General features: G+C 42.7%; 1 protein-coding gene across 3 annotated transcripts in view; it reads left to right on the top strand.

Moving 5' to 3' along the window:
• The window catches only part of GNA14 (G protein subunit alpha 14), a 160,903-nt gene that overhangs the window by 87,789 nt on the left and 45,882 nt on the right, over positions 1-27,232 (top strand). For all 3 annotated transcript variants that reach the window (XR_006785918.1, XM_045840980.1, XM_045840981.1), the window contains exon 2: positions 2,669-2,853. Coding sequence is in view for 2 of the 3 variants with exons in the window: in XM_045840980.1 (XP_045696936.1) it covers positions 2,669-2,853 (185 nt within the window). In the remaining variant the exon portion in view is untranslated. The remainder of the gene's footprint in view (positions 1-2,668; positions 2,854-27,232) is intronic.

Genomic DNA, 27,232 nt, shown 5'->3' with positions numbered 1-27,232 from the left:
TAGGTGACAGTATGAATGAAACTTAAAGACATTATGCTAAGTTAAATAAGCCAGTCACAAAAAGATAAATACTGTATGAGTGCACTTATATGAGGCCCCCAGAGTAGTCAAATTTCCAGAGACAGGAAATCAAACGGTGGTTGCCAGGGGGAGGGAGAAGTGGGGAGTTGTTTAATGGATATGGAGTTTCAGTTCTGCAGGATGTAAAGAGTCCTGGAGGTTGACTGTACAGTAATGTGAATGTACTTAGTGCTACTGAACTATATACTTAAAAAGATTTACATGGTAAATTTTATGTCTATTTTACCAGCATTTTTACAAAGCTTATTAAGCATGTGCCAAGTGTGAGGCACTACACCTGGCATAAGGAGAGAAAGTATGAGTGCCGACCAACATGGCTGCACCTCCCTTAGGGGACTTACAGTCTGGTAGGGGTGACATGTGTGACAAGGAGAATAACACTGATGGGACCAAGTACAGGAACAGGTGCTGCAAGGAGCAGTTCATGGAACCAGGAGAACCTAGAATACAAACACTTGACCTTGACAGGGAGGCCAGGCCAGGCCAAGAGCAAAGGTGAGTAGGACAAAGGAAGACCACTCTAAGAGTGTACAAAGCATGTGTCTAGGTTGCAAGAAGGGAGGGTCTGAACATGTGGCTGGAGTGCAGAGAGCAGAAGAAAGTGCATTGTGAGAAGTGGCTGGTGAGGACGGAGGGGCCGGGCCATACAGCCTGTTGGCCGTGTTAACTTGCATCTGTCTTTGTGAGCGGAGTGCGAAGTCATTGAGGGTTCTGAGCTGAAGTTAGAGACACAGACCAAAAAGCTGATGTGTGTTCTGAAAAAGTAGATCTGAAGAAATTATTTTTTCTTACAAGGAAAAATCTTATCAAACACTAAGAGGTGTCTCAATTATCCACAAGAAAAAAAAAATGAGTCCCTTAAGTGTTTCTCAGGGCCCTGATCTGAGTGCAAATGTGGACCCATTTCCCTTAAGTCTTAACAGTTATGGGTTATTATGAAGCTAATCTTCCTACCATGACAAATATGTCTCTATAGCTAAAATGTCAAAAAAGATATATACAACTATGTTTTTTTTATGACTCAGAGTTGACAAAGTATTAAAGATAATTGAATTTAACTATAAATACACTGGGTGTTCTGGTGAGTCAGTGAGACACTGGAGTAACAAAATAAAGATTTTATAATTAATAATTTCCTATCCCATAATGTTTGTCTTTTTTATAGAAAAAAATCAGCCCTGGCTGGTGTGGCTCAGTGGGCTGAGCCTGCGAAACAAAAGGTTGCTGGTTCAATTCCCAGTCAGGGCACATGCCTGGGTTTTGGGCCAGGTACCCAGCTGGGGATGTGTGAGAGACAACCACACATTGATGTTTCTCTCCTTTTTCTCCCTCCCTTCCCCTGTCTCAAAATAAACAAAATAAAGTTTTTTAAAAAGCAAGAATAATATTGTTTTAACTAAGATATTTATATAGTTTTGTGTTAACAGAAATACTGAGTTAGACACCTTTACTTTGCAACAGCTTTATTGAGATATAATTTACATACCATACAATTCAACACTTGAAGTGTACAACTTTTCTGGAGTCATTTTAGTTTGGGACCGTCTCTCAGTCATGTCAGTGTGCAGAAACTGTGCCCTCCCGAGGGCACACCAACCTGCATTGTTAACAAAACTCTGAAAGCAATATTTAAACTTAAAAATGAAGCATATATATGGCATAGCATGTTCCAAACATGGCGATGGGATTTCACACAAGAAATTCTTTTTATCACAGAAAAGAGTAGAAATTGTTTTAACTCCATCATAAAAATCTCCGTCACTTATACAACAATGTTGATTGCCTTTTCAAGCAGTGTCTCGCCCGAACGTGAATCTGAAGCCCAGGCATCATATGTCACACGTGTTATGCCTGGACATCTGTACAAATTTAGGAACAATTGAAATGACTTGCTGCGTTCAGCTGTTCCTGGGCTGCCAGGTGCAGGCCTTAGAGGACCTCCTGAATGACAAATTAGAATATGAGGAGGAACGAAAATATAGACACTTGCACAGCGGGGCAGGTGCTTCATTGTGCGAGAACCGATTGTGTTCAGGGATCTCAAAGAAAGGGCTTGACGAGTGAATTAGCCTCTCCTCCCAGCCAGGACTTCTGCAGCTCACACTGTCCCGCGCTCTGGAGCAGCTCCATGACTGCCACTGTGGTGTAGCAGTGGGGGAACCCTCCAGTGTCTGGAGCTTTCGGACACAGCTGCCAATTGTTTTGAGGACTTGGGTTCAGGGGGGTGGGGGAACAGTTCTCTGGGGCCTAAACGGTGTTAGTCACAGAGCTGATGTTCAAGATTACTCCAAGTGACACAGACACTCACGTGTCCTTAATAAATTATGTGAGTGTTTATGCAAATTTGAGAGAGATGCTAATTGATTGATTGATCTGAGGCCTTCTAAAGCACAGTGTCCAGGGTAAAGGCCCCTCTGCCCAGGATCTAGGACAGTACTACCCTGGCTCAGCATTCCACAGGCCTTTTCCAAGTTTACCCCGTCAGCCTGTTAGTTGTGATATGGACCCACCTGCCAGGAGGTCCTATCTCTCTCAGTGTGTTTTTTTGAAGACTGCTGACTGTGTTTCACTGGTTTGGTCTTGTTAGGAACTGGTGAAAGTGGCAAAAGCACCTTTATCAAGCAAATGAGAATCATCCACGGCTCTGGCTACAGTGATGAAGACAGAAAGGGGTTCACGAAGCTGGTGTACCAGAACATCTTCACCGCCATGCAGGCCATGGTCAGAGCCATGGACACGCTGAGGATCCAGTACACGTGTGAGCAGAATAAGGTAACAGGCTGAAGGGCGTAGGCCCTGTGTGGGGGGTTGTGTGTTCCTACTCTGTTAGCAGGTGTATTTTGGACAAAAAGTCTTCCTGGGGCTTGCCTTGGTCAGAGGCCAAAGGAGGCTCTTGAGCTCAAATGTCTGAGAAGAGTGATGAATGTGGTCAGCCCTGTGGTCTCGTGTATGCAGGAGTTCTAGCAGAGAGGGAGTGTGGGCTGTCCCCTGTGCAGGGATTTGCATGTGTGGGCAGCTGTTTAGTGTGCTTATTTCAGGCATGGAGAAAAGGAAGACATGTATGCGCTCCCTTTCAGCTGAGATACCCAGTTAGTTTTCCCATGGAGCAAGGGAGACCTTGGGTTTATAATGGCCAACTTTTTAAGAATTCCCCATCTTTGGAAATATTTTCACAAATGCCCTGTAGATACTCAGAGAAAGCAGGGGCTTTGTTTATTTATTTTGAGAGTTAGCTCTTCTTGGGAGTTAAATGATCGCTTATGAGAACGATGCTTTGTGTCCCAAATAGCAGTGGACTCTGGCAAAGTGATGATGATATCAAGCTGGTGTCGGCTTTCCTGTCACCACTGGAAATGTTTAAAACACAATTGGTTTAAGACCATAGGAAATATTGAGGCAGGGTGGTGGGAGGAGTAGGCAAATAAAATTGTATACAGTATGGTGGCACGCGAAATCAATGGGAAAGAACTATGTCTGAGTTCCTTAGGCATGTGGGTCAGAAATAGAGTTTATTTAAAATAATACCAAATTACAACATGACATGATGCTTAAGAAAAAAAATTCTGTCTCAGATAAATCTCTTGAGGATCTGTTAAAAAGAAATATAGCTGCTGAAAAAGCCAGCACTGCATGGGCTTTTGTATAGACCCTGAGGACAACTTTATCATGAACTTGTGGCACCTGTATTCATGTATGTTTTATACATACAGTGTCCAGCAGAAATAACGCCTGCTTGAGTGTGGTTGGTAGGGTCATAATATGGGTGTAATAATTTATAGTTTTAATTTGAATGTTTCACCCAAAATGTCATATGGTATGCTTGAGTGTGATATTGTTATGTTAGAGAATTACATGCTTATGGCCTTGTAATAAAAGAGTTTGTAATAAAAATAAGGGTGTTATTTGTGCTGAACCCTGTATAATATACAAAGACTTTCAAAGCAATCAATCTAAATTTTTTATTTCTCAGTGACTGAATTACATGGGAAAACACAGCATGCTCCAAATCTTAGACTTACTTTTACATTGTGTCTACAAATTCATGTCTACCACCATATTCTTGCAGTCTTGAAGAAATAAAGGAGTGTATCTTGCCTATAGTTTCAACTTTCTGAAAAATGTGTTGAGGGGACATTAGCTGAAAAGTATGTGTATAGAGGGGGTATTAGCCATTAATACATGCGCTGCCAAGTAATGTGAGTGGTGTATATGAGCCATTGGGAGATTCTAAAAGTAACTCGGATGATCCTTTCACACATTTGTTTCAAGTACACACTGTTATGTCTTTCGAATCTGTGCCATTCTTTTTTCATCACCCTGTCCAAGGTATTTTAAAAATTAGGCCATCTGTGAAAATTTAGGATTAGAAGAAGAGGTATGTCAGGCACATCCTTGTGGTTTAGTTAATTTGTTTTTCTCTGTTGTAAAATGCATTTGGTTTCTCAGTGACAGAAGGGTGGCTGGGGAAAGCTGGGAATTCAGGGATGGATTTGTAAGCAGACCTCATGGGAAGAAAATGTTTAAGTGCAAGTTGGTTCTCCTTACCTTGGCTACATGTTTATAAAACCCACTCAGATTCAGTAATCAAGGTCTCTGGGTTTGGTTTGATTTTGTTTTCCCTCAAGGTCTTCTAGAGCAACGAGTTTTTACTTGGAACAAAAAGGGATTTGACATTCTGCCATTTTCTCCTTTTCTCTTGATCTTAATTCTTTTTCATAGGCCACGTCCACTTGATCACTAATCTCTGTGAGTTTCCTACAGCTGCTGTAACAAAGTGCCTCACCCTGGGTGGTTGGAGAGAGAAATGTATGTGGCAACTAGAGGCTCTGGGGGAAACTGTTCCTTGTGTCTCTCTTAGCTTCCGGTCATGGCTGGCAATCTCTGATGTCCTCTGCCTCTCCCTTTGCGAACAGCTCTGCCCTGTGTTTTCTCTGGGTGCACATGGCATTTTCCTCTCTGTCTGTGACCACATTTTCTTCTTATAAAGACACCAGCCACTGGATTAGGCCCACCCAAATCTAGAATGACCTCATCACAACTTGATTACATCTACAAAGACACCATTTCCAAATATAGTCAGTTTCTGAGGTTGAGGTTTGCTTCAACTTTGGGAGGATGCTATCCAGCTCAGTACGGTCTGCACCCAGCTTCCTGTCTATCCCACAAGCAAAACACATTCACCTCATTCCAATAGTCCCCAAAGTCTTAATCCATTCCAGAATCAACTCTATCTCATATCTAATCTAAGTATCAACTCAAAAGGTTCCAAATCTCATCATATAAATTATCTAAATGAGGTATGGGTGAAATTCAGGATTTGATCCATCCTGGAGCAGAATTTCTCCTCCACAGATCCGTGAAACTGGGAGATGAGTCCGTGTACCTTCGGTCTCCTCATTTCATGTATCTGGCTCTGTTCTCAATACCTTCTTTCTTTCTGCTTCAAGTAGCTACTTTCATGCTTCATAAACATCCTCTTATCCCTCAGACATATGCCTGGGATGAACCACATGCTGAAATGGTTTAAGGAAAGGCAAAGGATTGAGTGGAAAGAACATTGGATTGGTTCCTAAAAATCTGGGCTGTGCTCATGGCTTCCCTGTAGGCTTCAGGCAGGAGTCAGCAAACTTTTTCTGTAACAGGCCAGAGAGGAAATATTTGGCTTTGAGGGCTGCACAGTCTCTGCAGCAACTATTCAGCTCTGCTGTTGTAGTGCAAAAGCAGCCCCAGGCAATGCATCAAAGAGAAGGGGTGGGACTCACTTGTAAACTCCAATGGCAAAATGTAAGAGCTTCTCTTAACTCATGGTCTATACAAAAACAGGCCACAAGTAGATTGAGTCCACAGGCTGTAGTTGCCCACCCTAGTCCTGGGGAAGCCACATACCCTCTCTGGTCTTACGTTTTTCCATCTGTTCAATGTAGCCCATGCACGCTCTATTTCATAAGCCAACACGAACAAAAGGAAGTGCTTTACAATTAAACAACACTCAACAAATGTAAGGTTACTATTGAAGCAAGTTCAAAAACCAAAAATGGACTCATTGTTTCCTGAATGATTTTTTTCTGTGGGCTAAAACTCATTTCTGAACATGAAAGTGCCATACTCACTAAGTCATACAATTATGAAATGATTAGAGTTCCAAAAATATTAAGTAATTAAAAAGTGTGATATATACGTAGTATCTTCTTTACGAAATATTGCATTACTGGAAGACATCACTAATTGCATCAATTCATGAAGACAGGGGTGAACAAAGCCTTCATTACCTTTTATTTTCACAGTAGCATATTCCTTCCCTGAATTCTTTTTTGCTGAATATTTAGTTTGATTATCTGATTTTTTTTTTCAGAGCTGGGAATGCTTTCTTAAAAGCATGTCTAAGGAAATGAATACCAATTTTAGAGTTTAAAAATCAACTTTAAATGTTAGCAAGATTGCTCAGCTAGGTTGTTGAAAACCTTTGCCTGTTACAGACAGGCTTCTTATGAAAGAAAAATTATCAGATATTTAGTTCAGCACTTGGCTTTTAACCAATCACGTTTTTTCCAATTAAGATATAGCCCTGAAGAATATTTTCTTCTACCTTGCCTCCTTTTATTTTTAAAGAAATGATTCATATGTATTTGCTCTCTCTGTTGATAAGCTCCAATTTGTATGAATGTCTCTAAGAGTATTGTGTGAGCACAGGTTAGAATTTATGACTTCTTGAATAAATATTACAAAGGCATTTGCTCAGTGGCAGGGCTCCTAAATTTTTGTTAGCCTATTACTCATGTTTACTAGTGATGATTTCACCGATGCCTGAAGAGCTTCGTATTTTTGGCTGTTTGTAGTGTCTCCAACTTGGAAAATTCTCATTTTAGACCTGTCCAAGAAGGAAATCTTTCTGATCCCCTGGAAAGTTCTGCAGAATCTGCTTGGATGATTTAGATGCAGAATTTCCCAAGGGCAAAGGACAGCCTACCTGACTTCTCAAAAGCTTTCTCATTCTATGTCCAGTGCTGCCTAGACAAAAGAATTGGGTCTATAGGCTCTCTCGGCAGCAGATCCCCAGCTTCTTCCCTGATCCCTTGCTTTCCTATCTATTTCTCACTGATCTATTGGAAGTTTGGCAAGTTCTACATTTGGGTAAACAGATGCCTTTGTCATCAGTTCCCTGCAGTGTCTTGGGTTTCAGCGCCTTGGGGGTCCCCTTCTCCTGACTGTGGAGTTTATCAGGCAGCAGGGCACCTGAAATGAGGGTTGATTTGCAGACTTGGCTGTGCATTGGAATCACCAGGGGGTCTTTTCTGTTGCTACCCAGGGTACCACTCGCACGAGTCAGAGTGAAATATTTTGGAAAACAGCCTGAGCTTTTGGATTGACTTAGAGAAGCTTCCCAGGTGATTCTGATTAGGCAGCCAAGGCTGAGAACCACTGATACGTGTATTGCAAGATTATTCAACAGTGTCTCATTTGCATTTGACTTTCTTATCAATCTTTCCATTGCGGGAGGTAACCTTTTCCAAGGAATGAGCTAATTAGTCTCCGTCCAATGGTAAACTGAGTGGCAAGCATTGAGGATGTTTGTAGTGTTCAGCCTTGCTTGCTGCCTTGGTTAGATTCCGTGACAGTAGTTTGACAGCACATCCAGGGGACATTTTTGAATTCAGGTCAGATTCTGTATTTGTTTCCTCTGAGTCTCGCATGGGACCAGCACAGCATCAAGCCCAGAGCTTTAGGGATGGGTACGGTCAGAGGAAAGTGCTGCATTTCATTCTCCAGAGGTTGGAGCAGTGGCACCTTCTTGCCCTCCTTTTTCTACTATTGCTAAATGGAAATTATATATGTTTTTTCTTTCTGGGGAGGATTTTATTGCTGATCATGCTGAAGAAATATAAAGGCTCCTTCAGTGCCCCTTCATTTCTCCCTGGAAACATGTCACTTTGCCACCCCTCCCTTTGATTTCCCTTATTTGACAATATAGACCCAGGTGGAGAGATTTAAGTGCACAAAGGCACCAGTCACGTTGGTGAATCTTACTCTTGGCTGTCCTGCACAGTTTCCTGTGGGAGCTGAGGGGAGACAGGGCTGGGGAGAGTTCTCGGGGTGGGAGGAGAACTCGAGACTCAGCTGAGACCCAGATGCGGGGGGGGCTTTTCTGAGGGTGTGACGTCTAAGCTGGTGCCAAAGGGGGACTATCGCCTTTCTGCACACGTAGGCCCTTCCCTGAGTTGAAGTACGAAGGAGATGGGACGGGGCATCCCTGGTAGCAACAACTTCCAGGAAAAGGGGAGGGAAATTCCAGGCAGTAGCAAGGGCTCAGTAAAGAATTTCTCAGGACTTGGGCCACCCTGTGGCGCCAGCAGCTCCGTAGGGACCATCCTGACTCCAGGGTTATAATAAAGGGAATGAAGTCAAGGTCCATCTGTATTATCAAAACTAAAAGGTTATTTGGTAAGAGGCTTTTATTACCTCTTAGTGCTGTTTTTTTAAATGCTTTCCCCCCTTTTCCAGTGAAAACAGATAGCCTTCAGAATTGCTACGACCAATTTTCACTTGGTTTCTTTGGCTTTTCTCTGAGTTGAGTTGGGATTCACCTTCTCCTCTGGACAACATGGGTGGAGGGGCAGCGCTGGCCAAGGCCCCTTCGAGGGGCTGCACCTCGGCCGGCTGCAGTAGGGCTTGCTCCTGCTGCTCCACAGCCTGAGTCTGGAGACACGCTGGCAAGTCGGCTATCCGAGGGAGAATGGAACGTCCCTCATATCTCCAAGTTCTTGTATTTTGACTCGGTGCAAGTTTGTTTGGGTTGCTTCTGATTTGCAGTTGCTCTGTTAACATTTGTGTTAGAAACAGACTGAGAGCCTTTGGGACACTTGTCTCTCAGTAAGTTCGTGAGGGTAGCTCAAGTCCACATTGGAAAGAGTGCTGATGTGATCTTTTCTTGGTTTTGCGTCCTCCTTCTTTAGCAAAATTCATCCCTGAGTGATATCCGGTAGAGTGTTTCTAATACCATGTCAGAAGTCTGCTGTGCTGGAGCAGGTTTATTGAAGGCTACTTTGAGCCCCTGGCTCCCAAGTGCACTTGAGTGCTGTGAATTATTCTTAGAGGCATTAATAATCACAGTTGTTTCATTAATACTTCACAGTTGTTGAACTATCAATAGGCTTATTTTGACTTCATTGCTGTCTGAGAGCATTTTTCTGGTTTCTTTGACTGACAACCAGCTCTTAGGTCACCAGTGACTTCAGGCCACAATCGAGTTTGGGCTGTTTTCAACTCTCGCGTGACTGGTCTCCTGGAAGGTTGCTGCCCATCATTTCTTTCAGAAGATGGACCCCCTGGTGCAGCACTTGAATTTGCACTCTCATACTGAGACTGTGCTCTGTCTCTCAGGAGGAAAACAAACAAACAAACCCAGAAGTCCATAGCTCAGCATTCCCAGGTCTCAGTTCAGTATCTCAGGCATCTCCCATTAATCCCTGCTTGGCTGGATCAGTTGGGCAGTCCCCAGCACCATCAGCCTTGTCGCCCAGTTCTCCAGCTCTTGACCCTAAACCACATGGCGCCTCCACACAGCAGGCCAGAGGGGGTCCTTCCACACCCTTTCAACCCGAATGGCCAAGAGATAATTTCTTTTTGATCAGTAAAGAATCAGGGATACAGATTATGTTGATGACATGCTCAAGATGTAGATTTTGTTTATCCCAAAAATAGCTTACAGCTTTGTTTTGTGAGTAATCAGAGATGTGACACATTAGGAAATTAAGCAATTATGTATTTTCATCATTGTTCATAGACTTTTATCTATTGAAATGCTAACTTACCAGGTACACAGCTTAAACACCAAATATACAACTTTACATTTAAGCAATAAAGCCTAGCAATTATGGGGGAGGATCACAGAAGGTAACACTTTTTCAGCACCAAAAAGAGCTTTGCTAATGTCTCATCTATGTATATGCAAATCTTCCAGCTGAATTTTGCATTGTCAGGAAGTGAGAGGCGGAAGTTCCAGAAGGATTATTAAAGACTCATGTGAGGAAATCAGACCCAGTTAAGTGAAGAGAGTCAATTGATGTCACTCTTTGTAAAAGAATTTCTCAGGGCTTGAAGTATTTTAAGACCCTTTTATTTTCTATTTTTTAAGCATCTATTTAAATATATTTTTCAGTCCTACTTTCTCATCCAATTTAAAAAGTCCGAGTCGCCAGGAGCCTCTGGGAATAGGGAGGCCGGTGCTCTGACTTGGGCTGTGGCCCAGGGCCGTGGGTTCTCTGGCAAATGTTTAACTTAGGCTCTTCCCCCGCCCCCCCCCCCCATCCTATTGGATGGTGAAAATCCTGTGGTACATTTTCTCCTCACTAGGAACTTAGAGTTCTAGCGAGTGTCCCAATAACAAATTCTCCACGAACATCTTAGGGCTGCAGATTTTTTATGTATCCCGATAGTTCTCTGATTAATCACTGTTGACTTTAGAATAAAAATTGCTATAGTCAGAGTTTGAAATGTAAGATTTTGGAACATGGCAAAGGATGTAATAGAGAAAGAACTGGTTTTCTCCTTAATCACCATCAGAAGTAAATCTGATCCCTCCACTCCCATTAAGCCTGATTTGAGAAGAGGAGGAAGTTATTTGACCATTGAAATATTAATTTCTACCCCTACCTCAAGTCTAGCACATACTACCACAACCAAAGAAATGCTTTGAAAAATCTAATGAAAAGGGGAAATTTCACAGAGTGACAAACAATCCAGAAACTAATGTGGCTATTAGTCTACTTGAACATCTGTCCATCTGTCCCACACATGTGAAATGTTAGCCTTGAGTCTCTTGAACCACATACTACTTTGTTGCTATCTTAAAATGTGATGGGGAACATGTGAAACACCCTCATGATTCAGAACTCTGAAGCAAATGCTAGAATCACAATTAGTGATGCTAGTAAAGTTCTTGTGAGATCTAACATCCTTCACAGCTTGCTTACTCCTTCTGGGCAAAGCTGCACTCTCGTTTTCTCAAACCTGGAGAGGGAACAGGTGTACCGGTGCTGCCGTGCGCTGAGCCCCGCCTCTCTGGACACCTAGTTACCCTACTGATGAATGACTGCCATAAACGTGTGCCAAGAGGTAAATTACTCTCCACGTTTGTTTTGGAGTCCTGCCAAGGGAGTCACGTATTCATCTGGTACTGAGTTTAGAGGTAGACTTTCTTATTGATTGGTTAATAAGCTCTGCAATTATTATCCTAGGCAAAACATTCTGGAAAGCATGATTTCTGTTTTAAAAGATTTTTAAGGGAGGGGGGCTCAAATGGGATCCCGTAACTAATCCAACAGAAACAAATTGTTAAAAGGTTTTGTGGTGTGTGTGTGTGTCTGCCTCTGCACGTACACACAGTGAGCGTAGTTACAGTGAAATCCATATTCACTAGAGGCCAGAACAGTGAGCTTTTCTTTTTTTTTCTATTCTCTTCTTTTTTTTTAATTGATGCGTCTTTTGGGAAGCTCAAATGTTTTCAGGGAGCTTTGAGGCACTGTATCTCATGTACTTCATCTTGATTTCTGACACTTAAAACTGTCAGATTTAATTAAGGATGATCTAAATTAACGTGAAATAGCTTTCACATTGATGCTAATTGCTTTGTATTTTCCCTAAATTAAATTTTAAAATATTTTGGCACTTTCTATCTGTAATTGGAAGTAAAAATTTGTTTAAATTGACCATTTACAAGACCTTGTTAGGAAATTGTTTATTTTTGTGTGTGATTGTATAATTTATTAGAAAGATTTAGAAAGCTTTCCTAGATTCTCCTTAAAAATAAAAGACACTTCCAGTCTTATAATCATTTAAATAGCTATGGTGGAGTTACTTGTGAAAAGGATGAGGATACTAGGAATGACGGTGCTTGTGCAATGTTTTGGCCTCTAAGTTCTCTCCCTCCCTTTCACACTGAGGGCAGTGGAGGTGGTTGAATGGTGGCAGGCAGGGGGACCATTGCGGCTGACCAGTAGCCGCCAGTGCTGCCCAGGGCCCTGAGCTCCTGCCCCCTCCTATTGTGTCTCTGCTTTGTGCTGACGTGGAATGTCTTCCCTGGTGAGCTGGATGGAGACTTCACTTTGGAGTATCATCATCATCATCATCATCGTTTGGATCAGTTGAGGTGTAGAGCCCTGGCGATTTAGTAATTACCCCAAACAAGACTGTCTTTCCGAGGTCAGGTTGGCCCTGGGTGTACTAGAGTGGCATGAGCGCTGACAAAATTGAATCCCTGCCCTGCCTGTCATTTATGTCCTTAGTAACCTTGGGCAGATCGCCACAGTTCTCAGAGTTTTTATTGCCTTCCTCAATTAAAGGCTATGTTAGCTTTTGGGGATAACACACAATTAGAATATATGTAACCTACTTTCAGAGGCAAAAATCATATTCTGCTATATCCTAAACAGATTGCTGTTTTCACCAAAATTTTTAAAATATTACTTTTTATTATTAACTTTCTAGTTAATAAGACACTGCATCAAATATACTATTATCTACAATACACCAGTATAGGCTATTCTATTTAATATAATCCAGGAGTTCTTTTCAGATACAGCAGAAAGGACCAGAATGAGAACCAGAAAGACACAGATACCAGACTCATGAAGGAACCCATGTTCCAGAGTGTGTATGGTTTACAGATGTACCCTCACCTCCTCCCTGAAGATAATACCATTTTTTAGGTTTTTAATGCTTGTTTTCAAATGAATGAATGAATGAATGAATGACCCTCCTCCCTGCAGCTGCTGGCATCTGCATCTCCCGCCATTCTCACTACCAACACGAGAGCAAGCATCTGCTGACACGGACATCGCTCACAGAAATCTTGGGTCTTAATGGCAGAAAAACAAGGCGGAATCCATGTAGTGTCTTTGCTTGGCTTCTTTAACATTTTTTAAATGATGAGGTTAAATGATCAGAGAGAGAATCTTCCCTCACAAATGATGCTATATTGGTGATGTCTTGACTTCCGCAGACAACAAGAAAGGCCCCGCCTGGATCAGGCACTCTGGCTGTGCACGTGTCTGAGTGTGCCCAGACTCGGGCTCTGTGTTCAGGGAGACAAGAGCTAGTCCCTTTGAGTCATGCTGTCCACTTTCCTATCTACAAGGGAGAAATCATCATCACTGTAGTTAGAGTGAGTGGTTTGCTTTTTTTTTCTTTTTCATTTGGTTAGAGATAACCCTTATTACTGTCAGCAGGCGTATGACTTGATGTCCTTCCTAATCCCCATGCAAGGTCAAGTCCTCCCTTAATTTGGTTATAAAAACCCACTTCCTTGCTTCTGGGTGGGTGGAATATCTGCCACTAGATGTTAACACGGCTGATGATGCCCAGTCGTCTGTATAGAGAACTGACATGTGAAGGCCCATTCTATGGCAATGGTAGTCACTTGATACATATTTATTTTATGAATTAAAGAAATGGCACAAGCTAAGAGTTCTCTCTACATGCAAAGTTTGAGCCTAAGAGAAGATGAAATGGACAACTATTTTAGATCCTAGGGCATCGAGGATATAATGGTCTCTCTGTTTCCCTGGAAAGAGAGTCCTCTGAGTGAAGGTCCCCTCATGGCCCAAATGCTCAGGGATTCTCTCCACAGTGCTCCCAGGGCAGGTGCTGCCGGCCTGCTGGTGCTTCTTTCCCCTCCCGGTGTGAAGCGAAGCTGTTACAGCACTGTCGCTCCCAGCTCCCTCTGAGCTGAAAGGCACTTGTATATTTATGTGTGTTTCTTCTAGCTCTCAAAGAGGATGCCAAAAAAAAAGCTGCTTCCAGGTGGACAGCATCAGAAATATGAAGTTCTTATATCATTGTTTTGGCATTAAAAACAAAACAAAATGCACCCAATGATGCAGACAGGCCTTGTTTGTCCAGGCGTCAGGGCTGTGGTCAGCGCATCTCCACCACCCCACTGCCCGCTCCTCCACCTCCAACCATGGTGACCTCCCCTCTTTTGGCCTCTGTACTCACAGCGCCCCTTCAAACCCAGGACTCTGCACATGATCTTCTCTCTGCTCTTCCTTTCTCTCTTTGTCTAGTCTTTCTTGGCCTTGACTAGAATGAAAGGTTCGTGGAGGTCAAGAACATGCCTGCATTTACGCACTCTTATAGCTCCAGTGCCTGACATGGGTGCAAGCTACTTTGCTGCAATCATATTCACTGAAGAACCAGTTTCTGGGACAAAAGAATCTGATTTTTTTTTAATGAGCCCACACAGGTGATCATAGGGCCATGTGTGGCTTTTCCGGAACTTGTCTCTCTGACAAACCATCTAACCTCGTCTGCTCTCCCTACTGGATTATGGTTTTTGGTGCATCCCATGCCTCTTTGTTTGCTCATGTTTTCCATCTGCTAGATCACCCTGACACCCATTCCCTCTGCAGTCACAAATAGCTAGCTTCATTTATTCATCTTGAATGAGGCATCCAGTACTGTAGCCGACTTTCTTTGACAACCTCCCTCTTCCATCCTCTGTGGGGATATGTACTCTTTCCAGGGTTATTATAATGCCTTGCATTGCCCACATTACCTTTTGATGTTTTATGCATTGCTCCCGCTTCAGACCAGTGCTTTGAGACCGGAAATCATATCCTGTGCATCTCTGTATCTCCTTGGGCTCAATAATTGTTAGTGAAATGACATGAACCATGGGTGAAAATAACATCCTAAATTCAAAGCTGTTTGAAAGCTTTGTCCTGGGGGGATATTCACAATCCCAGGGGATGACTGAGCTGTTCTTTTGCATAATAGGTTTTTGTTTCCTTACCATTGGGATTGTGACACCAGGCAAAAAGGAACAAAGAATCTATAGGGCCATGTTTTCCTTTTTCCAGAGAAATATCTGGCAATTGGAAATGTTGTTTTTGAGTTGTGAGATCCTCCAGAAGCCTGGCATGGTCGTGGGGCTCCAAATCCAGTGCAGGAAGCGTGAGATTCCCTGTGCTCCGCTCTCCGGATGTATTTGGAGGACAGCGAGTGTACTTGCCTGTGCAAGTTAAGTCAGTGGTGGTGACTCTTTTTAAGTTGAGTCACCAGGCAGCTGTTTGGGAATCCCATAGGGCCAAAATTGGTGTTGTAGGGAAGAATGTCTTGCTTAGTAGTTAGAAGAGAGACTCCATGAATTACTTTACAACTCAGCAACTTAGTTGTAAAGTGATTGAGAAATAAGACAAAGAAGTAAGACATAGGGTGGCCAAAATGTCATGTCAGTTCATCCGCAGCTAATGGTGGAGAATGTGGCTCAGAACTAAGTCATGCTACCTCTCAAATTAATACTTAACTCAGAGTGTGACAGACTTACCCGTAGGTCCTCATTAGGTCTGGAAGACCCCAGGCCTCACCCACAGCTAGTGGGCTAGCACCCATCAATGAGGTAGGGCTTAAAGAGCAAAGGGAGTGGAATAGGGGGAGTTGGGGGGCAGAGGTCAGGAGTGTTACTCAGCTGACATGCCTCCACACGGAGAGTGTGGTGTCTCACCTGTGTCACAGCACTTATCTGGGCCATCTCTGTCCATGCTTAGCTCCCTAAGGGTGAGCACTCAAACAGGTATGAGTCTGCACCAAGCTTTACTGAAGGGATATCATCTACCTCAGCAATTCTTCCATGTGGATACTATCAGTATATAGAAACTGACATGGAAACTATGGTTTATTGGGGTTAAATCACTTCCCTCAGGGAGGCAGGTATTACTCATCAAAGGTGGAAACTGAACCCAGGTGCCTAACTTCCGGGCCCAGCTGCTAACCTTCGTGCTTCGTGTTCTCTGTGGGTAAGAGAAGGCAGCTGCAGCGGAGGCTTGGATCTTCCTTTGAAGGTTTGGTGGTAAAAGCAGGAAATTGTATGAAAGGAGAGTTCTCTTTCTCAAAATCTCAGTACCTGGCCTCTTTCAAATAATTCCTGTCTCCCTGGCTGGAATCCAACCTGCTCACACAACGGTCCGTGCTATCTCCATTGATATTTATACAAACAAGGCAGGCAATTAAAAAGAGCCCAGAAATATCAGGATTGTGCATCTGTTGGATGAAGTTTGAGGACTGAAGAACTTTCTTTTAAGTGGATTTGAAACAGTTGTATGGAGAATATTTTTAATTTTTTATTTCCCCAGAGGAGAGAAGTAAACAAGCCAGAGATGATTTCAAATTTATTTTCCAAACTGAAGCAAACAAAACATGACAGTGACCTTCGAACCAGTGCCAGACCGTCAGGAAAGGCCAAATAAAACCTGAAGAGTACATTCTGAGGATGGTGTACAGGGCACTTGTTCTAGCTTTGAGGTTCTGCCTGGACTATGCCTCAGGTGCGATTGTAAGGTTTAACTCATTTCACCCCCAGTTTATTCGGATTCCAGACCTGCTCTTGGATTTGGCTTAATTCCATTGGGAAAAGACACAGGAGGAGAAGGAAGAGAGATGTGAACGTGAGCTGCCTGCACACACATTGCACCTGTACATTCTCTCTCTCCGTGAGGAACTGCCCCTGATCTCCGGCACCTGTCTGTGAGCTGGGCCACGGGGCCCACGTGGGGAATGGCGTGCCTTCTGTTGCTGTAGCTTTAGGGGTGCTTTGGCATCCTTGGGGTGGAAGAGTATGGTCTGGTCTAGTGAGCAAAGCAGGGCTAGGAACAGTGCCTCAGTGGCTAGTGTGCTGGATGAAGTGGGCAAGTTAAGGGCCCTCTCAAAACTTGCTTCCCTGTTTATAAAATGAAGGAACTGGACTAAGTGGCTTTGAAATTTCCAAACTATAGAGAAATGAAGGACCTACCTTAGAACTGGAGAGGAAGAAATGAGGACATTTTAGAATTTCATAAAATTATGGTCATCTTGAAAAAGCTTTTTTTTTAAACTCTATCCCCTCTTGACTTAAAAAAATAATTTTTTTTTGAGATGAGAAAATGTGTAGTGCTCTGGGTCTTGGCGTCTGAGATTCAAATCTAGTGGGCAATTCTAATGTGGAGACACTGGCCCCATTTTGACTTTGGTTAGTTCTGAGTGCTTCTGCTCTTCCCGCCAAGGGCTGGCTGGGCTGCTTCATCATTTATCAAACAAACTTAGAACATCTTCAGACAAGATGCCTCCTCACTCCTTTCTCCTTTCTCTCCCTGAACACATTTCAACCTAACTCCCTGTACATCTGTTCCGAGAGCTGCTTCCTAGTTATAACCTAGAAGCTTGATACAGAAAGGGCCAAAGGGAACATTCCATCTCTGCCTCCTGAGCTGTCTCAAGGGCACCTTAGGTCATGGATGGAGGCTTGCTCCTTGGTGAGATGCCCAGAGGCCACTGACTGAGAACCAAACCTCAGCGTGCAACAGGACCCATCCAGGGGTGGTGTGCTTCGGCATCAGGATTGCAGGGTATTCCCAGTGTCCAGGTTCATCTGTTTCAATGTGACTGATGATTCTTGATTAGAATTGAAATAGATCACTCACTCCATCTCAAGTTCTGTGAAGTAAAAGCCCTAAAGTGTCACCCCAATGAGAATATATTCAAAAAGAGATTCATTCTGAATCCCACTCAAAAAGTAGGATTATAGAATCGCAGAATTTCAGAGCTCAAAGGACCCCTCAAGTGTGTTCTAGGTTAACCCAGATCTTTCCATGGTTTGGGTAACTGTGGTCTAAGTGGTCTAGCTTGTTCAAGGCAGGTGAGCGGGACTGGCCAGAATCTCAGTAGGGTTCTGCTTCATGCCAGTCCAGCATGGATCTAAATACGACTTTTAAAGTAAGGTTTTCAGGTTTTTTTTTAACATCAGCTTGTCAGAAATTGAGATCATAAATTGAGGAGGGCTGAGAAGTTGTCTCCCCCTACTTCTTTCCCCATCTTAATCTGTGCTTTCTATATGTTAGAAACTTTTTTGTTCTTATGCTCTCCAAATAACTTTTCCCTGTAACTTTTTAAAAGAACAATTTCACAACTAGAAAAAAACTTGAAAGGGTAGCACAATGAACACTCATGTGCCCTTAGTCAATCGACAATATTTTGTACTATTTTCTCTCCATCTCTGACTCCTCTGCTGCATGTGTGCGCATGCGTGGGCACACATGAGCATGTGCATGCACACTGACCTTTTCTTCATGTGAGTGAAAGTAAGGTGCGGGCATCGTGACCTCACCCTGGAGAACCCCGAGGAGCGCCTCCTCAGAACCAGGGCATTCTCCGATAGTACCTTAGCACACCTAGGGAAGTTTACTTTGTAGATATAATGTTACACAATATAAAATACAAGTTCAGATGTCTCTTTCTGCCCCCAATATGTCCTTTACAGCTGCTGCTTCTTTTTTTTTTAAATCTAGGAACAAATCAAGTACCCTGCATTATATTTAGTTTTTATCCTTATTCTCCTTTAAATTATACCCCCCTTACATTTTACTGTTGTCTCTAGTGACATTGGCATTTTTGAAGGGTTCAGGCCAGCTGTCTTATAGAATGCCCCACAAAGAGGATTTCCACTGTTTTCTCATTAGAGTAAACATTCAGCAAGAATGGTTTACAGAGGAAACCTCCTATTCCACACGCGGAATGTGAAATGGTACAGCCACTTTGGAGAAGAGTCAGGAAGCTGACTAAAAGGTTCAAACAGAGTTCCAAAGAACATGACAGTTCTTCTCTGAGGCAGATACCCGAGAGAAGTGAAAATATTTCCATAGGCAAACATGTAAGTAAATGTTCATAGCAGCATTATTCATAATAGAAAAAAGTGGAGATAGTACAAATGTCCATCAATTGATGAATGGCTAAAAAGTGGCATATCTGTATAATGGAATATTATTTGGCAATACAAGGGAATGCAGTATTGATACGTGAACACCGTGCACGAAAACATTATGCACAATGACAGAACCCAGTCACAGAAGGCCAAATATTTTATGACTCCATTTATATGAAATTTCCTGAGGTAGGAAAATCCAGAGAAAGAGAGAGATTGGTGGCTGTCTCGGGTTGGAGGAATTGGGGAGTGGGGAGTGACTGCTGATGGGGATGTAGTTTCTTTGGTGGGGGATGAAAATGTTCTAAAAACTGTGTGGGGGGTGGTTGCACAGTGCTGTGAACACACCAAAAAATCACTGAACTGTGCACTCTGAGGGGCGAATGTGTGTGTGTGGTCAAGTGCCCCCGGCACTGTAAGAAGCCCTTAGTGCCAGTTCGTCCCCAAGTTGTTGATGTTAAGTTTTTTAAAAAATATATTTTATTGATTATACTATTACAGTTGTCCCATTTCCCCCCTTTCACTCCCCTTTCACTCCCCTCCACCCTGTACACCCTCTCTCACCCATATCCCCCCCTTTAGTCATGTCCATGTGTCATACTTATAAGTTCTTTAGCTTCTACATTTCCCATACTTTTCTTACCCTCCTCCTATCTATTTTCAGCCTACAATCTATGCTACTTATTCTCTGTACCTTTTCCCCCCTCTCTCCTCCTCCCACTCCCCTGTTGCTGACCCTCCATGTGATCTCCATTTCTGTGGTTCTGTTCCTGTTCTAGTTGTTTGCTTAGTTTCTTTTGGTTTTGCTTTAGGTGTGGTTGTTAATAATTTTGACCACCCAGGTGACGTGGTTCCTGCCAGAGCTCGCCATCTCGAACTTGCCTTTCTTGGTGACTGGTGCACGGTCTGCAGGCTGACACTTGCCACCGGGTGAACATCCTGTTCCCCACCCATCAGCATCCACTGGCGGTCGCCACCAGCAGAATCTATTATGTACAGGGGGAAAGTGATGGTTTTCAATGGTCACATTTTTTACGTTTATTAACTAGTAAATTTCTGTAGAGAAAGTGTTTCTTTTCCCTCTTTTTCAAAACTCACTAGGCTCAAAAGATTAAACATAAAATTATCATTTGACTCAGCAATTACATGCCTTGGCATGTACCCAAACGAATTGGAAGCAGAGACTCAGATGGACCTTTGCACACATGTATCCATGGCAGCATGACCCGCAGGAGCCTGGGTGGGGACAGCCTGCATGTGCACGAACAGATGAGGGGAGAACCACAATGCGGTAAATACAATGGAATGTTATTCTGCCTTAAAAGGGAATAAAGTTCTGACACATACTAGAACATGGACGGACCTTGAAGATGTTATGCTGAGTGAAATAAACCAGCAAAAGGTCAAATATTGTGTGACTCCCCTTATGGGAGATCCTAGAGTAGTCCAGTTCACAGAGATAGAAAGTAGAATGCGGTTTGCCGGGGCTGGGGGAATTAGGAATGGAGTGTTATTGTGTAATAGGGGTAGGATTTCAGTGTGCGAAGATGAGAAAGCTCTGCAGACGGATGAAGGTGACGGTCGCACAGCCATGTGAGTGTCGTTTATGCCACTGAAGAGTACACTTGTAATGGGTAGGATGACAAATTTTATGCTGTGTATATTTTACCACTGAAAATACCTTGTTCAATTCTTGTTTATTCCTTCTTATTTTGATATATTATCCTAAGTATTCTTTTTTGATTCTAGAAATTGGTCACCAGAAGTGCCTTCAAGCTGCTTCTATGTCCCCCATTCCTCTTGGAGTATTCCTTACTGCTTGGCACCAGACATTTCAGGCCTACCTTTCCTTTCCTGTCGCAGTCCTAGGCACAGCCATTTGGCCAAGGACATGTGGGTCCACTCACTGGGGACTTGTCAGAAACCAAGGTCTGGATGCTAGGTGAGCTCATTGCCACCTGGTTGTCATGTTGTCATGTGCTTCTTACCCTTTCAGTGCACAATGTATGCCCTCACATACACACACATGCATGGACACAGTACATATATACACACGTGCACATATATACACACATACAAATACATACAGATATGTTAATCATTAGTCTCCAATTTAAATCCAGCACCACACTCTCCCCAGCTCACCTCAATCCATATTTATCTCTTTTCTCCCATAAAACAACTCTGATTCCAAAGAATACCAACATATTTACTTATCTGTTCTGCCCTTGAGTAAACGAAATTGTTTCAGATTTATCACACCAATAACACGAATAACACTAATTGTTTTAAAAACTGAAGTACAAAATTCACATCTTCTGATTTTTAGCAGTGCTAAATGCATTCTATGGACCTATTCGCCTTCTTAGTGGGTGGGTTGGGTGGCGTTGAGGCCATGGTGGTGTCGGTCGGTTGTGGCAGCGAAGGAGAGTGGAAAAGCCAGACAGGGAGGGGAGAGCACGAGAGTGGGGGAGTGGAGCAGAGAGAAAGAGAGAGGCTTTCCAACACTTAAGGCTTCCACACGAGTGGGGTATAGAAGAGGTAAGAGGTGGGGAAGAGAAGAGCCAACATGAAAAGTATTTTTTTAAAAGAAGAATCTGGTTTTCTGACTTTTGGAGTAAATGCTTTTTATGTTTACTTAAACAAGAAGTAGTACAGAAGGTTAGACTCAGTGAAAATAGAGAGGCAGCTGTTTTTTATGAGTTCCGATAAGATTTCATCCTGCGTGGGGGGGCTCGGTTGCTGTAGTTGGCTTTGATGGTGACATTTTCTCAGACGTGACATTTGATCCAGCATGCATGTTCTACATGGTTGTTCTTAAAATGAGGAATTGATTTATTTTTAAAGGTTCTCCTGGCTTTGGAAGAGAACCAAGTATTTCTTTCAAGTTGGAGAAATAACTTCCTTTTGAGACCTAACCCTGTTGTCACCCCAGAGGGCCGTTTGGCCTTTTGTGCAGGAGCTGGGTGAGCGTATGAAACCAGCGGTTCTTCTTCTTCCTGGCTTAACTCCGACACAGGCCGCTTCCTCTGCTGGAAAGTACTCAGTTTCTAAGAGACGATGAGATGAAAACGAGGTGTCCCAAGACCTAGGCTTGAGTTATGGCCTGAGATTTAACCAGCCATGTGACTGTAGTTACCTCACAACTCTGAACTGCTACTCTTCTTCAACTGTGAAATGGGCATAAAACCTGCTTTGTTTTCTTTTCCTTTAGAATTTGCACCCTAAACACTTGCCAAAAAGATTTCAGGTGACTTGTAAGAAACGACACATTTCCAACCACTCTGATAATGTCAGGATAAGTAATTAAGAGTCATGGGAGTGGGGAGAGGGGGGAAATTAATGACACCAGAAACCCAGTGAAAAAAAGTTGCTGCAAATGAGTGCAAAGTATGTTTCTAACACTTTGCTGTCAGTATGGCAGCCCCTGACCCTGCGTGTCCATTGTGTCCTTGGAAGGTGGCTTGTTTGAATCAAGATGCGCTATAACTATAAAATATGCACCGAATTTTAAAGACTTGCAATGTCTCGATGATTTTTTACATTGATTGATTATATGTTGAAATGGTGTTGTGGCTATTCTGAGTCAAAACTTTTTTATTAAAGTTATTTTCTTTTATGCCGTTTTATATTTTAATGACTACTAGGAAATGTTAAATTTTGTAAGACACATTGACATCCCATATTCCTAAACATTTCATTAGATTTCTATCAGTGCTGGGCTAACCTACTTTTTTCTGAGGCCAAAAAAAAAGGAAGAATGTTGTTTTGTCAGCAAGCCATGCATTCACGTGGGCCTGGGGACTAAAGTTTCATATAAAAATAAGACAAACAGTGGTGCCTCGCTACATGGGTCGTCCTTCCTCTCTGGTGGTAAGCTGGCTGAGTCTCAGTTCATGTCTCTCTTTGGCATATGTAGGACTTTGTGATTAGCAAATAACATGTGACTCAGAAATCTGTAATATATATTTTTATTGGACCACTCGCTAACGCAAGCATCCAGTTATTTATTTCAAAGTTTTATTCAGACGCTATAGTGCACCTTCGTAGAACAAAGATGGATTGTGACTCAGTCCTGCCTTCAGCGGCCCCATCTTCAGTGAGATGGGAGAGCAGGGGAGAGGCAGCCGTGCTGACCGGTGATTTACCATAAGCGCTGCCAACACCGGTCTGGGGCTCTGTGTGATGTGCAGCCGTGAAGGGGAAACAGCGGCCAAACCTGGACTTGGCTTTGGGTAATTTATAATTTGATTATCTGTATTGTTATTTAAAGAGGCTTTGCCAAGTTTATTCAAAGAGATTGAAAATAGCAAATACAAATGCTAAGATAGTTTCTTATTTATCCTATACTTTCAAAAGACCCTTATTATAAATATTCTTTATTTATCAGACTGGGTCTACTTACTCTCTCATATTTAGTCTGTCCACTGAACTGTGTCCTTGGACAGACTAATTCTCTGTAAAAAGCACACGTGGGTGACCAATTTGTCAGAAGCCTGCCTTTCATCAGGGTGAAGGTCTCATTTGGACCCGTACCTCTCATTCTCCATCCTCGCAGGAACAGATGAATGCAGATGATCAAAGACTTTTAACTTGAGAGGACTCAGTGAATTAGAATTTTAAGTTGACCAGATGGTCAGAACTCCATAGCCCAACAGAGCCATGGCCTTCCCCAGCAGAGGACATGGTCAGTTGTATTGAATGTGGGCTTGTTTCTCTCTCTCTCTCTCTCTCTCTCTCTCTCTCTCTCTCTCTCTCTCTCTCGCTCCCTCCCCCTCTCCCTCCCTCTCCCTCCCTCTCCCTCCCTCTCCCCCCCTCTCCCTTTCTCTCTCAGGAGATCATGCTTTGGAAGACTGTTTCTTTTGGTTAGGAACGTGCTGAGAACTTGGTCATGATAATGAGTCTTCTGAGGAGCTTTTGCCTTTTTAAACATTTCTGACTTTTGCCCTTCAGAAGAGAGCTCTGTGTGGTCTCAACTAGATTGCTCTACAGGCTGAACGCTCAGGGGAAGCGGGTTCCCTGTGAGAGCAACCTTGTGAATTGAGAATCTGATTTGTATACTCTTGAACAAGTGATCAAATATTTAAGGCTTTTTTAAAAAAATGACAGTGTTTATAAGAGCCCTTGAAAATGGTGAAAAAGATTTGTTTCCATTACTGATAACTTAAGTTGTCTGTGATGGGAGTTGTTTAAATTCTCACTTCTTGGCAGGAACCTTAACAAAAGTGGGTGGTGAAGATGGTTGGCATGGGTAATCTGGGGCCAGAATAAGTAGAGAGGTGACAGGGTCTGGCTGGAGGTGACTCTGCGTGCTTGTGTTTATACACCAGGTCCTGCTCATTGCCTTCAGCGCTGGAATCCCAGTGTTCTGGCCTGCATGGGAAGTAACTATCTTGTGTACTTAGGTTAGGATATTTCCATAGAAAATTTCCATAGAACATTTTTGGAAATCAATGCAAGCACATAGCTCAGATCAAGATGCTGCAGCCCTGCTGGGCAGTGCCAGAGAAAGCTGGGACTGACATCCCCACAGGGAGGTACTAAGGGGCTCCCCTCTCCCATGGGGTTGATGTCAGAGGGGCCTAGTGGAGAGCCAGGACTTGCGTCACTGCCTAAGCATGTGTGGTGTGTACCCAGGAGTTGTTTAAAACAGACACAGTGAGGTCTGCAGACAAAGAAGTGACTGTTGTGAAGGAAGGAATTTACATGGACAGTCCCCTAGAAGCAGGCAAGGCCCATGGCACGGGGTTACACAGGGAAGCACCAGGGTGGGTCAGGAGGCAGAAGGAGCAGGAGACGATATGGACGAAGGAGTAAAGGACGAAGGCCTTTACTGTGGCTTCCACGAGCAGGAACAGGGGAGGCAGGGTGAGCAGGTTAGTTTCCAGGTCTAGGCTGTACAGTGGTCCTGAGTTGTCTGAGAGCTGCTCCTGGGGTTTCAGGGCAGGAGAGTAGTAGCCCAGAGTACAAAAGCCTGATAAAGGAGTGGCTGGGGCTGTGGGCTTTGGATGGGTCGGTCTGCGCATGGAAGGTGCTCCTACAGGGCAGTCATCTCCTATCACTAGGAAGTGGCAAGGCCCACAGAGTCAGCAAGGCTTCAAGATGTTAAAACATCAAAAAATAAAAGACATGGTTAATACAAAGAGTAACCAGGCCACCTGCCCCTGCCCTCATGGTAGATGGAGGTCACATGTGGAGCAGTGACCTACTTCTTTCAGCAGAGAAGTATCAGTGCGGGTCAGGAGGGAGCCAGAGCTCCCATCCGCACTCAGCAGTATCGAGGGGCCCCAGCCACTACCGCTGCCAGAGCAGGGCAGGCCAACTAGAACAGAATTCAGAGGCTCACGATGTGATATCCAAAATGCCCAGGTTACTTGAAAATCACTCATCATGCCAAGTACCTGGAAGATCCTAAAGGAATGAAAAAAATGTATGTCACCACTAATACCAACCAAGATATTATTACATGACAAGACTTTGAAGCAGCCATGGTCAAAATTTTTTGATGAGCAAGTATGAACACTCTAGAAACAAAGACTCGACAACAGCAAGAAAACAAAAGATATAAAGAAGAACCAAATGGGAATTTAGAACTACAAAATATAATAACCAAAACAGAGTGGAGGAGACTGGGGAAGAATCTGTGAATTGGAAGATGGAATAATAGAAATTACCCAGTGTGAACAGCAAAGAGAAAATAGATTTTAACATCGTGTTAAAAGGATGACAACACAGGTTACAAACAGGAAGAAAATGTTTTCAAACCATATATCTGATAAAAGAATAGAACTACAATGTATTAAAAAAAACCTATCAAAACATTAAAAAAATTTGTTTAAGAAATGGGAAAAATCATAAATATTTCAAAGAAGATAAACAGATGGCAAATAAGCCCAAGAAATAATGGTCAACATCACTGGTCTTTGGGGAAATGCAAATTAAAATCACGATGAGATACCCCTATCCACCTATAAGAATGGTTAAAATGAAAAGTAGTGACAACACCAAATGCGAGGGAAAATGTGGAGACTGGAGCCCTCGCAGATTGCTGGTGGGAATGTAGATGGTCCCACCAGCCTGGAGAACTGTTTGGCAGTGTTTTAAACAGATTCAACATGTAACTACCATACAACCTAGCAATTGCATTCCTCAACACGTGTCCCAAAGAAATGAAAACTATGTTCATGCAAAACCCTGTACACAGATGTTTATGGCCACTTTATTTGTACTAGCCCCAAAGTGGAAACGACCCAAATATCTTTCTCAAAGGAAATGGTTCAACAGATTGCGGTGCATCACTCTATACCATTGAATGCTGCTGCACAGTGAACAGGACTGGACTATTGGTACACACAGTAGTGTGGATGAATCTCCAGAGAATTATGCTGAGTGAACAAAGCCAATCACAAAAGATTATATACTCTATGGTTCCATTTACATAATATTCTTGAAATAAAAACTTACAGAGTTGATTGGAGAATTAGTGGCTGACATGAGTTACGAATGAGTTGGGGACAAGTTAGAAGTGGCTGCGCTATAAAAGGGCAACATGAGGGATCTTTGTGAAGAGAGAAAGATTCTATATCTTGACTGTATTGGTGTTGATAAATCCTGGTTATCAGAGGAAACTGGGTAAAGGGTATAGATTTCTGTGTACTATTTTTCTTACAACCGCATGCAAAACTATTGTATCAGAATTAAAAGTTTAAATTAAATATTTGTTACATATCCTTTTCCTCAGTTAGGTTCACTTCCCAAAGTTCACCCTTCTAAAAAAATAATGAGAGAATTCAACATTGAACAACAGATAAATCTTTTTGGTGTCTGCAGGGTCTGTGGTGATATCTACTTATTTTATTGTTGATATTGGTAATTTCTGTCTATATTTTTTTGATTTGGTCAGTGTTATTTTTAAACATTTTGTCACTAACTTTTAGAGAGAGAGGAAGCAGAGGAGACAGAGAGGAAGAGAAACATCAATGTGCGAGAGATACATGAATTGGCTACTTCTTGCATGTCCCTAGCCAGAGACCTGGCCCACAACCCAGGCATGTGCCCTGACCTGGACTTGAATTGGTGATCTTTTGATTTGCAGGCTAGCACTCAGTCCACTGAGCCACACCAGCCAGGATGGTTTGGTCAGTGTTATTAACAACATCAGTGTCCCTTAGACACTTTTCAGATATTCTACAATATTATAATTTTAAATGTCATTTAAAAAATATTCAGAGATTTGTATAGTGATTCCAGGTCCTAAATATTTAACAGGAAAAATATTAAATTATGTCATGTATGTCTGTTTAAATACTGTGTAGTAGCAAGACCCATATGGCAGGGTGTTTTTTCTGTTTTCCTTATTCTTAGTTTTAAATGTACATATGTGTTATACAGTTCTGTTTGTATGCATGCTTTACTTTACAATAG

This window comes from Phyllostomus hastatus, unplaced genomic scaffold, assembly GCF_019186645.2.
Source record: "Phyllostomus hastatus isolate PE091 unplaced genomic scaffold, TTU_PhHast_1.1 phas_contig_34, whole genome shotgun sequence".
Taxonomy (NCBI): domain Eukaryota; kingdom Metazoa; phylum Chordata; class Mammalia; order Chiroptera; family Phyllostomidae; genus Phyllostomus; species Phyllostomus hastatus.
Note: the sequence above shows the minus strand (reverse complement) of the source record. Positions and strands in the feature narration are given on the sequence as shown.